Genomic DNA, 13,109 nt, shown 5'->3' with positions numbered 1-13,109 from the left:
CCTCTTTAAATTTTAAGTCCTGGCCCCCCACTCTACTGTAGGTTTCCTTCATTGTAAATCTTCAGCTTTCTTTTTATCTGGCTCCAGCATGACCGTTTAATTTTACAAGGAAAATCTGCTGGAGTTTTTCTTAGAGTATGGAATTAGCTGAGACTGAATAATTTAATTCAAGACAATTCACTGGGTAGAGATAAAAAGATTTTCTGGCTCAGTTTTAAGATCATCGTTGCTACTTGTAACTTCCAAACCAGTCTCAGTACTTGCTGAATGATTTACAACTCGAATTGAAGTCACTCTCCTTTTGTCATCTTTTGCCATACAATCCTCCTTCCTCTTCTTACAGTATCTTTGGTTAAATATCTTACACTAGCTCTGTGTAAAGCTTGCGTAGTTAGAAATGATACATCTTTCTTTCCCTTTCCAGCATCTGTAAATTCTAACTGCTTCTTTTTTCTTGGATGCAACTAGAACCTCTGCAAGTCTAAAGAAGTTTCACCTGGCCGTGGAGAGTCATGGAGGGCCCTCGGAGCCGGGCCCGTCACAAGTCTGGTTTACGGCCTGCATCTGCACGCTGCTGCTCTGGGGTACTTTCCTATCATTTCCAGGCCTCTCCCCACATGCTGCTGGATTCCGAGTAGGTATGCACCCCTTCAGCTCCTACTCACACATATTAACGGGTGCCCCCTAGGGCGCACGGTTCCGGGTTCCACTTATTAGCGGGGGCCCGGGAGTCCGGGGGCCCGAGGGCAGGAGGGAGGAGCTCCCGGAAGCAGGCGCCGCCTCTGCTCCGGCCGAGCTCCAGGCCCGGTCTTTGGTCCACAGGGAGAGCGGCCCAGAGGGGAAAGTCGCCGGGGGTGGCTCCGGATCCCTGGACGGCGTCTCTGCAAAGCCCTCCGCGGCCCTTCCAGACTCGGTGACTACCATGGCTGCTTCCTACACTCCGGGCTAGGCCAGGGTCCGGAGTAGAAGCCCAAGGTGGAAGAGGAACCCAAGAAAGAGGCCAAGGCCGGATCCTTTCCCCTTCCCGGAAGCTGTCAATCGCATCGCTTCCGCCCGGTGCGGAAGGCTACGGATGGACAACTAGATCCAGCCGCGACAGGAAGTGTCTCCTCCCCTTCCGCACGGCCCCGCGGCGTCACTTCCGCCCCGTGGCGGAAGGGGAAGCCCTCGGGTTGGCGCGAAACTTGGTGGTGCGGCTCCGAGCCCGCTCGACCCCCTCCCCCTCCCCTCCCCCCCTCCCGCCCCCGGCGCGCGCTCGGCCTTTCCTCACGCCGCGTCGGCCGCCTCACTCCCGACGCTCGCCCCGGACTGCAGCCGCCGCCGCCTCAGAACGTCGGAGCCCCGGGGCGGTGAGTGAGGGCGACGGGCGGCGTTGGGGGCGACCGTTGTGTGGCCGCCCCGGGCCGCGGCGGCGGGGGGGGGGGGAAGGGGGGGGGTCCTGTCAGCCGGGCAGCCGAGCCGGGTTCGAGGCCGAATGCCCTGAGGCGCCTGCGGGGCCCGCGCTGCGGGTCGGGGGCCGGGGCGGCCCCGCCCCCTCCCCTCCGGAGCTCCGGGCCCGCCCTCGGGCCTGCTGCCGCTCGGCCTCCGGGCCCGCGGCCCCGTGCTGACGGCGCCTTCTGGTCTTAGGTCGACATGTCGGAAAGTGACCGAGAGCCGTACTACGTGAAGTTTGTGAAGGCGCCCGGGAACTCGGAGGGTTTCTTTACCGCGCTTGGGGTGAGTGGATGGGCCGTGGGGGGGCGGGCGGACCCCAACGTCTCCGCCGCGTAGAAGCGGGTTTGTGAGCGGCGCGGGCCCCGGCCCCGGCTCCGGCTCCGGCTCCGGCTCGGCCCGGTTCGGCTCCGGCTCGGCCCGGCCCGGCTCGGCCCGGCTCCGTGCTCCTGGGCAGCATTTCTGGTCCGCTGCCGAAACGTTCCCGAAGCGCAGCGCGGCCTGCTTGGGGCCTTCCTCTGAATGATTGACGTGCGCTCTCGCTTCGCCTTTCAAACAGTCTATGAAGGAATTCCAGTCGGAAGAGTATCTCCAGACCGTGGCCGAGGAGGAGGCCTTGAGCGTGACGGAGAAGGACCGATCGCTGTACATCTGCGACCCCTTCAGCGGCGCCGTGTTCGAGCACCTCAAAAAGGTGCGTTAAGTGACCGCGTCTGGGTGTGATGCACGAGGAAACGGGAGGGCCGCGGGATCCCCGGGAATGACAGATCTGCGGTGTGTCCTAGTGCATGGATGCTCACGCTGCTGGAAGAACTGGCCTTGGAGAAATAGGCACGAAGGCTGGTGAAGTGGTTGGCAGAAGGGAAGACAAGTGAAGGAAAATCGTCTTTGTTTCGCTACTCAAACAACATAAACCTTGTGTTTTCTGTTCTGTAGCTTGGCTGTAGAATTGTCGGCCCACAAGTAGTCATATTTTGTATGCAGCACCAACGATGTGTTCCAAAAGCAGAGTATCCAGTCTATAATATGATTATGGCAGACGTAACTATTTCTTGTACAAGCCTTGACAAAGAAACAAGGGTAAGATGTTTTAGTAGGATGATAACATCGATATGTATGTTTTATATGAATTTTTTTTGTTGGTTAAGCTGTACTGTGAAATGTTTCGAATTTTATTTCACATGAGAGCAGATGTTTTCCTTTGGCTATTTTGTGTGACACAGTTAACAGATATAGTAGAGGGTTAGGACCTAGCAGTATAAGAGGTGATCTTCAAATTGAGTTGTACCTAGCACAAGTCATCCTAACCAATGATGTTTCATAATAATGTTATAAATGCAATATAACCAAAGCCCTACATATTAATATCATGCAGACAATTTGTAACCTCAGCTGCTCTAGCCACAGGACTGCAGTTTCATGCTCCATAATTTCTGATACCTGCTTCATCCTTCTTCAGATCATAGATGCCCTGGTCTTGTCCCAGTCACTGTAACAAAATGACTATGAGTCCTCATTCCAGAACATTGTTTCTCTCCTTGTTATGTTGTTCTAAGTGCTCTCTATAAAGTTGGTTAGCGTTAGGGTTTTAAATGAAAAAAAAAACAACTTAGTGAATTGTGCTTTTAGTGTCTTTCAGTAGAGCCATTAACCATTTGAAGATCTTCGTATTTCTTTGTAAATTGTTCATCTTAATTGTTGCATCATTGTGCATTTATATATTCATATATAAATAAATCATAAACATAGCACAGCTGTAGTGATTAAATGAATATGAATTTGTTGTGGACATAATGTAGTGAATGCTTTAGAAAACGGGTAACAATGATTATAGATTAACATATTTCTTACCTCTTCCTTTTTCACTCCAGAAAGAAGTTCATAAATATGTACAAATGATGGGCGGACGAGTTTGCAGAGACTTAAGTATATCAGTAACTCATCTTATTGCTGGTGAAGTCGGCAGCAAAAAATATTTAGTGGCTGCAAATCTAGGGAAACCTATTATGCTTCCTTCTTGGGTAAAAGAGCTATGGAAGCAGTCACAAGAGAAGTAAGTTGTTTATTATGACTTAAAAGTTATGTGTAAGATCATGTAAGCCAATCTCATGGGTCCCCTGAAGAAAGTTTTGCAAGTGTCTTCTCTCCTTAATCACTCAGTGACCTAAACAGATTCAGCACCATTCTCTTTCCCAAACCCAGAAGGGTGAAAGTTTCTTAGGCACAGAATGATAATGAGTGCCCGTGGTAGGCAGTGTGATGTGGAAAGAGTATTGGGTTTGGGATCAGAGCACCTCTGGTAGTGGAAATGTGCCTTGAGTGTTGGGCTCCTCAGTTCACCCCTCTGGAAATTCCATTTCCTCATCTGTAAAATGAAGTTGTAACAGATGAGTTGTGAGGTCCCTACCACCTCCCCATTTAGTTTCCTAGAATTAGTTTGTCCCCAGAATTGCCCACATGTACATCAGATTCGAAGAGAAAGTAGACTTGTGTTAAGCATAAATTGCCATTCAGAATTAGCCATAGTGTTCCTAATAGAATAATTGTTTGCAAAGTAGCAATCAAATGGGAGGTGCTTGAGGGTAATTTCAAGCTTTTAAGTTGAAGCCTATGACTTAAAACTTTGGATAAAAACTCTTGTGTTGAGGTTTGGAATTTTTGAATCTGTTTAGAGATAGGCTGTAGAGCATAACAGTCATTTTTTTTTTCCTAAGAAAATTTGGATTCAGACTTTTTGAATCAGTTCACTTTTATGATGAGTTTGAATGTGTTGCAGTAAACCTAAAATATGAGAAAAGAAAATGATAAATAAAATATAAGCTGCTTCTGGCAAAAGTAAAATTTATCATAACTCAGATTTTGAGGGGTGTTTTTGTCTAATTTTTATTGTACAGCCAATGTTTTCCTTCTGCTATTTTGATTTTCCCCAGATGTATGACACAGTTAACAGATATAAATATGGAAGATTTCAAATGCCCTTTATTTTTTGGCTGTACCATCTGTGTGACTGGTTTATGTAGCTTGGATAGAAAGGCAGTTCAGCGACTCACTGTTGAGAACGGAGGTCGATATATGGGACAACTAAAAATGAATGAATGCACACACCTCATTGTTCACGAACCAAAAGGTAAAAATGTTTCCAAGAAATTAAACCCTATAACTGTTGTTACTCATGTCTATGGAGGGCAGTTAGATGGTGCAGTAAATAAAGTCCTGGGCCTGAAGTCAGGAATACCAGAGTTGAAAACCACCTATACTTTGTGAGCGGCTAGGTGGCACAACGGATAGACTCATCTTCCTGAGTTCAAATCAGGCCCCAGACACTTGCTAGCTTTGTGACCCTGGGCAATTAACTTAACCCTTTTTGCCTGTAGTTCCTTGTCTGTAGAATGAGCTGGAGAAGAAAATGTTAAACCATTCCAGTATCTTTGCCAAGAAAATCCCAAAAGGGGTCTCAGATTCAGCCATGAGTGAAAAACTACTAGACAACAACTGATGTCTCTTAATGGTTGTTTTTTTGTTACGATACCATATGGTTTGCTTGGAAGTTTCCATTATGATATCAATCAATGATATCTGAATAGGAATCAACAATACTGAAAACCATTAGGTAGCATTTTCAATCCTTTACCAAATATTGTAGTCCTCTATGTTACTAGATAAAAAGTTATTTTTTTTTCTTTAAACTAAACTGGCTAAATTTCTATTATTCTAGGACCCTGGTTACTTTACTAAATTGGACAATTAATCCTTGTTCTGCTTTAAGGGTCAATCCAGTCACTGAATGATTGGGTAGGCTACTTGTTTTGTATAAATGGGTTCTTCTCAAGAACAGTGAGTCAGGGACCAGAGGAAGTTTGTGGAGGATTGTTAGCAAAGAATCTGAAAAAATGTGATGAGATAACTTGGGCTCTTTAATATTTTGCTAAATAGGTTCTCATTTCCATGTTAGAGTTGACAAAGCTTTTTCCTCATCATGCAATCTTTCCAGGTGAATAGTGTACGTGTTCTTATCCATGTTTTAGAGATGAGAAAGCTGAGGTTCAGAAAAGTTAAATGATTTGCCTGGGGTCAGCACCAAGAATGAGGGTCACACATCCTGAATCTACATCCCGTGTCTTATGACTCCTAGTCTCTGCTCTTTTCTTTCCCTGTGCTACTTCTCACTAAAATAAACCACCTGTATGTGGAATTCTAGTAAGTGTCTTCTAAGCTCTTCAGTATCTGTACAAATGGACTTGAGAGGGGCTCTCTGCCGTACTTCCTCTTTATTTGCCTGTGTTTGCTGAACTACTTCCATAGAAGAGATGTGCTAATTCAGGACCATGAGTCTGAAAGCTAAATTTGACATGAGTGCAATATGAAGTCTGTAATTAGACGATTATTCAGTTTGCTAATGCTATTCAAAAACTCTTGGTTTTTAAGAATACCAGAAGTGAAATTCTAATTTAGTCACTTCATGCTTCCGCTTGATCCAATTTTTTCTGCATCCATGGTATCAAGTTCACTGAATAAATAAAGAATTAAAATACTTGGAGAAAAGAAGTTATGTGTAGAATTGATCATAATTTGAATCAGCTTGATATTAGAATAGTTTTGCTTTTTGAAATACTGGATTTTGTTACTTTTGCACTTTGACATAAATATGCTTCTCATGCATATTAATGTTTGTACGTTATAAAGTTATAATTCAAACCAAACATGGCTGAAAAAGTTACTTATCAGTGTTACAGGTTGTCTCTAGGTCATAGTATTTTTTACTATTGTGATTTTAATTCAGATTTTTATCCTCATTCTTGAGAACTTAAAAGAATTTCGTAAAGGGAATTTTTAACAAACTAATTTTTTTTCTTATTGCACATGGTAGGTCAGAAATATGAATGTGCCAAGAGATGGAATGTACACTGTGTGACAGTCCAGTGGTTTTTTCATAGTATTGAGAAAGGCTTCTGTCAAGATGAAGCCAAGTACAAGACAGAGCCTAGATCAGAAGCAAAGAGTGTACCAGGTACTTCTACTCCTACTGGCCAGAGCAGTGAAGCTAGTGGTAAGTTCCGAACTACAACTTAGTGAAGTGATTTTTTTTTCTGTATTAATTAGTTTACTTTAATGGAAGGGTTTGTTTTCATTAGTATTTGTTGAGATGTTTCTTATTAGAAAATTGGATATATTCTTTCATTTATAATTGGACAATGGAAAAATGTCTTAGAATTATTTAGGTCTTAGTTCTTTTTGTGATGTATGACAGCTGCGTTTGTTATACAACTATTGATGTATAGGAAGGCTGAGGAAATCAACTTGAGCAACTGACAAAAATAAACAGTGAATTCTTTAAAAACTCAAAATCAAAAACTCAAATGAAGTTCATGTTTGATTTTCTTTATGTTGCTATACAGTTTCTGTGATCTTCATGTTTATTGATATTATATTTAAAAGTTGTGTTTAATAGAGTGCCATATCTTAAAAGTTGGAATTTTTTAAATTCCAAAATATTCTAAGCCCTTAAACCTGGCACTTGCAGATTTACCTTTGGGGATGTGGGGGGGAAGGAATTAGTTCTATTATAGAGCATGAGAGAATTCTAAATAATGTCTTAGCTTTCTGTAGTATAACCCATTTAGTTTTTTTCTTTTCATATTTTGTCTTCTAGCTAAAATGCTGAATCTTATTGAAAAGTAGAAATCCTTTTCGATTGCAAAATCAAGTTCAGTGGGGGAAAACATAATCATTGAGGACCTGATTTATTTATCTTCATTTATGAATGCTTGTCTTCATTACATTTTGATATGTAGGTCGTACTCTTTCAGATGTCAGTCACATATCTAACATCAATTCAAGTTGCATTAATGAGTCTACACATAACTCAATTATGAACAGCAAATTGGGGTCTCTACTTGAAAATCTACAAAATCTGGATATCAGCGCATTTCAAGCCCCTGATGATTTACTAGATGGCTGTCGGGTATGTCTGCAAATTAATTGACTTTTATGATATTTAATGTATTTTAATATTCATTAGCCTTATATTTGTGGTCAGCCAGTATGTAGTAATCACTTACTATGTGGCATGCACTACACTAAATGCTAGGGATACAAAGGAAGACAAAACCATAGCTTCTGCACCTAAGGAAACTCACAGTCTAATGGGGGAGAAAACATGCAAATAATACTTACAAGCAATATGTATGTGTAAGTGGGAGGTAATTTCAGAGGCAAGGTTTAGCAGAGGGTCAGGATTGGGACAGGAAAGGTTGCTTGCAGAACATGGGATTTGAAATAAATGTTGAGCCTGGGAGTTAGAGGTGATGAGGGAGAACATTCCAGGTACGTTACCCCAGTGAAAAAGCAGTCAGGATATGACAATGTCCTGTGTGAGAAACAGCAAAAAAAAAAAAAAAATATGGTGATGCTTGGTGCTAGAATACATGGTGGAGAATAAAATGTAAGAAAACTGGAAAAATGGGAACAGAATAGGTTGTAAATGGCTTTAAAAGTCAAACAGAGGGTTTGATATTTAATCCTGGAGTTAATAGGAAGCAATTTCAGTATATCAAGTAGGACCATGATGTGGGCAAACCTGTGTTTTAGGAAGATCATTTTGGCAGCCAAGCAGAAGATGGATGGGAATGGTTAGAGGCTCGAGATAAAATGATGAACCAGCAAACTTGCTGCTCTGCCCAAGGGTGTCATATGTCAGCTATGTGAGTACAGAGAGGAGGAAGGAAGTTAGAGATGGGAGGGGTGAAACATACAGGACTTGGCACCAAGTTGGTTATGTGGAATGAATTCAAATGAGAAGCCTAAGTGACAGGGAAGATGGTGGGATCATTCATAGTAATAGGCAAGTTTGAATGAGGATGGTGTTGGGGAAACAATACTGTTGTGGACTAGACATGCATAGTTTAAGTTTAGACATGTAGAGTTTAAGTACTCTAGGCAGCATCTAGTTCAAGGTGTTTAATAAGCAGTTGGTGATTCTAACCTGGAAGTTAGGAGAGAAGTTAGGGCTGAATGAATAGTTCTGAAAAAGATTATAATCAAGTGAATGAGAAATAATGACATGACCAAGGGGAAAAGTCTAGAGGGAGAAAAGGGCCCAGGACAGAGATTTAGAGAATAATACCTGTGGATAGTAGGCATAACCTGAGTGAAGAGCCAGCAAAGGAGATGAAAAGGTAGTCATATGAGTAGAAGAAAACTAAGGGAGTGAGCAGTGTATTTTCTTACTGCAGAAGATAAGGTATCCAGGAAAAGAAGAGGGTGGTCAGCAATGACTGGCGACAGAGAGGCAGAAATCAAGAGATCATTGGTATCTTTTGAGAGATTAGTTTCTGTTGAATCATGTTCAAAAGCCAGACTACAGAAGGAAGAAGAATGGAAAAAGGAGAAGGTGGGGGAAGTGAGTGAGGTGAGGGGTAAAAAGTGGGAGTTTTCTTAAGTGAATAATTTCATTGTTTTTGTTGAAAGCAAGATCCTCGGCTGATAGTATTGGGGGTGAGGTACCATGTGAGGTATGAGAAGGAATGAAAAGGTTTAGAATGCTAAGGTCCTTGAGTTGATGAAGGCCAAAATCAGTGGCCTTTTTTTAGTATCAGTCTCCTTGACCTCTCTCTAGCCTTTGTCACTTTTGGTCACCCTCTTGTTGATACTGTTTTTTTCTAGTTTTTCAGGACACCACCCTCTCTTGGTTTTCCTACCTGTCTCAACTCCTCAGTCTCCTTTGCTGTATCTTTTTCCATATCACTCCCTCCAACTGTAGATGTTCCTAAGATACTTGCTGGTCTCTCTTCTCTCTTCTCCCTCTCTACTACTTCACTTGGTGATCTCATCAGTTCCCATTGATTTAATTATCACCTTTATAGTGAAGAGTCTTAAATCTACCCATTCTGCCCCAGTTTCTCTGCTGACCTGTCTTGCATCTCCCAACAGATTTTGAGATGTCTTGAAATGGATATCCAGTAAACATCTTTTTTTTGTTGTTTGTTTGTTTGAAAGCAGTAATTTTATTGGTAGTCTTTTTTTCTGCCTGATCCCAGGACTTTGGCCTCTCCCTGACCATGGCTCCTCTCATTTTTGAAAGCTAGAATACCTATAGAATGCCAACTTCTGGTTGTGCCCCACTCCTCCATTTCAACAAATCTACTTGGAAGCAACTTCTCGGAACCCCTTCCTTATAGATCGGAGGAGAAATAGGGAGGGAAAGTAAGACTTTAACAGGAACAAAAAGGGTAGTAAAACTTGCCTGAGAGTTCAATTCCAAGTTTCTTCAAAAACCAATACAAAACCTCCAAAATAAGTTCAGTAACACCACGGATGTGCATTTGCTTCATGAATTGTTTTGAAAGTGTGCACAATCTCATAGACTCAGCTCAGGTCTTCTCAATCCAAGAGAAAGCCCTTGTTCTCTAGTCCCTATTCCTCTGACCCATTACAATAGTAATAAATAACCATGGGGCCGTGGGCAACACTGTTGTCCTACCTGCCCCTTTGCCCACTAATACCACTGGAGTCAGTCCAGTCTCATGACCCTCTGTCTTCATGTCATTGAACTCCAGCTCCTTCTTCTGATCAAATGTGCGTTTATAGCACTCGACTTTCATCTCTGGGTCATTCTCTGGGGCATACACATTCTGGAAGTAGCTGTTTCCTGCTGGATCATCCAGAATGAAGTGAGCATTCATTTTGTCTTCTATAATCTAGTCCATCTTATAGCTAAACTCCTCCAACTTTTCTATGCAATCAAGGTCGGAGCTGTCGCCCAGTGTAAAGGGGTTCCTGGTCACCAGATCACAGATGTCTTTCAGCAGTCCCTCCAAGGTGGTAAACTTGCCCCTGAGGGCACCATGGCCAGCTCAAACTCCAGTTCTGGGATTTCCACACTGCATGTCTCAGACTTCAGTATATCCCTGGTCATGTCTGAGGGATCCGTGATATGAAGGGTGATCCTGGTGCCCAAAGGTTCCACTGCTCCTCCTGACTTTACCTCATTAGTTCAGTGCCCATAGTTCTCACAATTGGTCACCATAATGATAACCTCTTTAAAGTGGGGGATTTACACTAATTTCATGTTGGTGATGGCAGGAGCATTGCACTCAGGGCAATTTGTGTTGAACTGTAAAACTTCATTCCTGAGATCTTCCACAGGGTCAGTGGACTTCTCTTCAGGCTCCAGTCTTGAGACCCAGCATGTCCCCTTGCTGGGGAGTCCTGGTATATGTGTGATCACCAGAGAATCATCTTTCCAAGGAGCATACGGATTTTCCACAAAACTTCCCCGAAGGATCATCAATGATAAAAGTGAATGGGGAGTCCACCCGCTTCAGCTGCTTCAGCTTGGCAATAAACTCATCAATTTTTCTAGCCATGGTTTCCCCTTTTGCCCTGTGAGCTGGTTGGTCCTATTCCAAACCAGAGATGGCATGATTAATTAATCCTTTGACAGTGGTCAGAGCTCCTTTTTTGCTGAAACCAGGAATCTCAAAGTCTAACTCTGGGAACCTTGCTGTGGCACGATCTGTTTTCACTACTTCTAGTTCATGTCCTCACAAACCCTAACAGACAAGGTATAGCGCATACTCTGTTCCTGGATCCTGCCTGCAGACTGAATCTCTTGTGCTGGACCAGCCACAATGTTCACAGGAGAAAAGGAATCTTGGTTAGCAGAAGGCAAGTCATCTCCTTGCCATAACAGTTCGTGCACAGGGACTCCGTAGGCCCCAATGGGGGATGGAACAGATTCCCAGAAGCGAGGGTGGGGCCCCCAGCCTAACCCCAGGATCCAATGCGCAGAGATCCCACATGACCATCACATTGGTCCCAGCTGCCTCCACTCCCAGTAAACATCTTATATGCAACATGTCCAAAACTGAACATATTATCTTTTCCTCCTTATTCCCTCCCTTCAGTGCTCTCCTACCTTCCCTATTACTACAGAAGGCAACACTCTTCTCCTAGTCTCAGGCTCCTCACTATTTCTTCTCTCCCTCCCCACCCCCCACCTCAACATTCAATCTGTTGTTAGGCCTGTCCATTTTACCTTTGCTTCATCTCTCAAATATGCCTCTCTTCTTGGCACTACCACTCTCCTGGTGCAGACCCTCATCACTTCATGCCTGGACTATTGCAATAGCTGGTGGTGGGTTCGCCTGCTCTGAGTCTCTGCCTAACCCTAAATGCACTCTGCCCATTCTAAACTATGCTACATTCAGCTACCAGAGTGATTTTCTTAAATCATAAATCCTACCATGTTGCCTCCCTACTCAATAAACTGCAATAACTCCTTATTACACCATTCCTGTATCATATACTAAATCCTTTATTTGGTGTTGAAAACCCTTAATAACCTAAATCCCTCCTAACTTTGCAGTCTTACTATATCTTACATCATATCTTTTATAGAGCTTATTTGTACATACATGTTTTCTTGCTGTCTACTCCATTAGATTGTGATCTCCTCAAGGATGAGGACTGTCTTTTAATTTCTTTTAGTATCCTCAATACTTAGCACAGTGCCTGGCACATAGTATGCATTTAATAAATGTTTCTTGACTGACTATTAAACATCTTGGATATACCATAGATATTTTAAGCTCAGCATGCCCAAAACTGGACTTAATCTGTTCTTTCCCATTTGTTACCCCCTTCCTAATTTCCTTTTTACTACTGTCAAGGATACTACAATTGTTCCAGGCTTTACAACCTTGATTACTTACTGTCAGTCATTTCCCCATATCCATTCTCCTGCCAAATCCTATCATTTCTTCCTTTGTAACATCTCCTGTATACTCCCCTGCATTGACACTGCCATTACTCTAGGGCAAGACTATATCTCCTCATAACTGGACTATTACAAGAACCTACTGGTTGATCTCCTTGCCTTACTCTACCCCTTTCCCCATTCAATAAATTCTAGTGACTCACTTGTATCTAGGATTAAATAAAAAGTTCTCTTGCTAAGTCTTCTCCCTTCCACTTACTCTGTGATCCAGTGACATTGGTCTCCTTGCTATTCCTTTTAGTTTGTTTGTACGTAGTTCTTTCATGGAGTTTTCTCCATTAGAATATGAACGTTTTGAGAAGAGGGACTGCAAGCAAGTGTTTAGCATAGTGCCTAGAATTTTAATAAATGTTACGTGATTTGATTTCACTTACAATGAAAAATGTTCATTTTTGGAGAACTTAAAATGTTCATATTTGGAATAGGTGAAAAAACAAAAAGGAGTTTATGTTTTGTTCTAGAGGTATTAGGGAACCACTGATGCTTCTTGAGGAGTGGAGCAAAAAAACCCTATGCTGTAGGAATATCAGTTTGGCAGCCTTGTAAACTTTGGTTTGGAGAGGACAAGGCCTAGAGGAAAGGAAACCAATTAAGTGGTGGGAGTAGTCAAGGTCATCTGGGATAAAGACCTGGACTGGGATTCTGTCAGTAAAGACAGAAAAACAAAGAAATGAACATTGTGATGGCAGAATTGACAAGATATGGCAGTTGATAGATATTGAGAAGGAGAGTAGAGTCAAAGATGACTCCCAGAGTTCAAACCTAAGTGAGTGGAAGGGTGGGTGATGGGGAAAAGTAGGAAAAGGGTGCTAGTAAGAGGGTTGGATCGGGGACAGAATGAATTTCATTGTGAATATGTTGACTACATAACAAGGTCTTAGTAGTGTTGGACAGACAAAAG

At 42.8% G+C, this 13,109-nt stretch overlaps 1 protein-coding gene and 1 pseudogene across 2 annotated transcripts in view; one reads left to right on the top strand and one right to left on the bottom strand.

Annotated features, from left to right (window-relative positions):
• Positions 1–1,136: 1,136 nt before the first annotated feature.
• The window catches only part of TOPBP1 (DNA topoisomerase II binding protein 1), a 53,023-nt gene continuing 41,050 nt past the window's right edge, over positions 1,137–13,109 (top strand). Inside the window, exons 1-8 of one of the 2 annotated variants that reach the window (XM_072651352.1) lie at positions 1,137–1,349; positions 1,627–1,716; positions 1,991–2,125; positions 2,368–2,511; positions 3,303–3,484; positions 4,362–4,558; positions 6,299–6,478; positions 7,224–7,393. In XM_072651352.1, the coding sequence (XP_072507453.1) occupies positions 1,633–1,716; positions 1,991–2,125; positions 2,368–2,511; positions 3,303–3,484; positions 4,362–4,558; positions 6,299–6,478; positions 7,224–7,393 (1,092 nt within the window). In that variant the 5' untranslated portion in view covers positions 1,137–1,349; positions 1,627–1,632. The remainder of the gene's footprint in view (positions 1,350–1,626; positions 1,717–1,990; positions 2,126–2,367; positions 2,512–3,302; positions 3,485–4,361; positions 4,559–6,298; positions 6,479–7,223; positions 7,394–13,109) is intronic. The other variant, XM_072651351.1, reaches the window with a different exon arrangement.
• On the bottom strand, positions 9,837–12,536 carry LOC140531001 (zinc finger protein ZPR1 pseudogene; annotated as a pseudogene).

The sequence above is a fragment of the Notamacropus eugenii genome, chromosome 3, assembly GCF_028372415.1.
Source record: "Notamacropus eugenii isolate mMacEug1 chromosome 3, mMacEug1.pri_v2, whole genome shotgun sequence".
NCBI lineage: Eukaryota > Metazoa > Chordata > Mammalia > Diprotodontia > Macropodidae > Notamacropus > Notamacropus eugenii.
The sequence above is the reverse complement of the archived record's forward strand: the minus strand, read 5'-3'. Positions and strand labels throughout refer to the sequence as shown.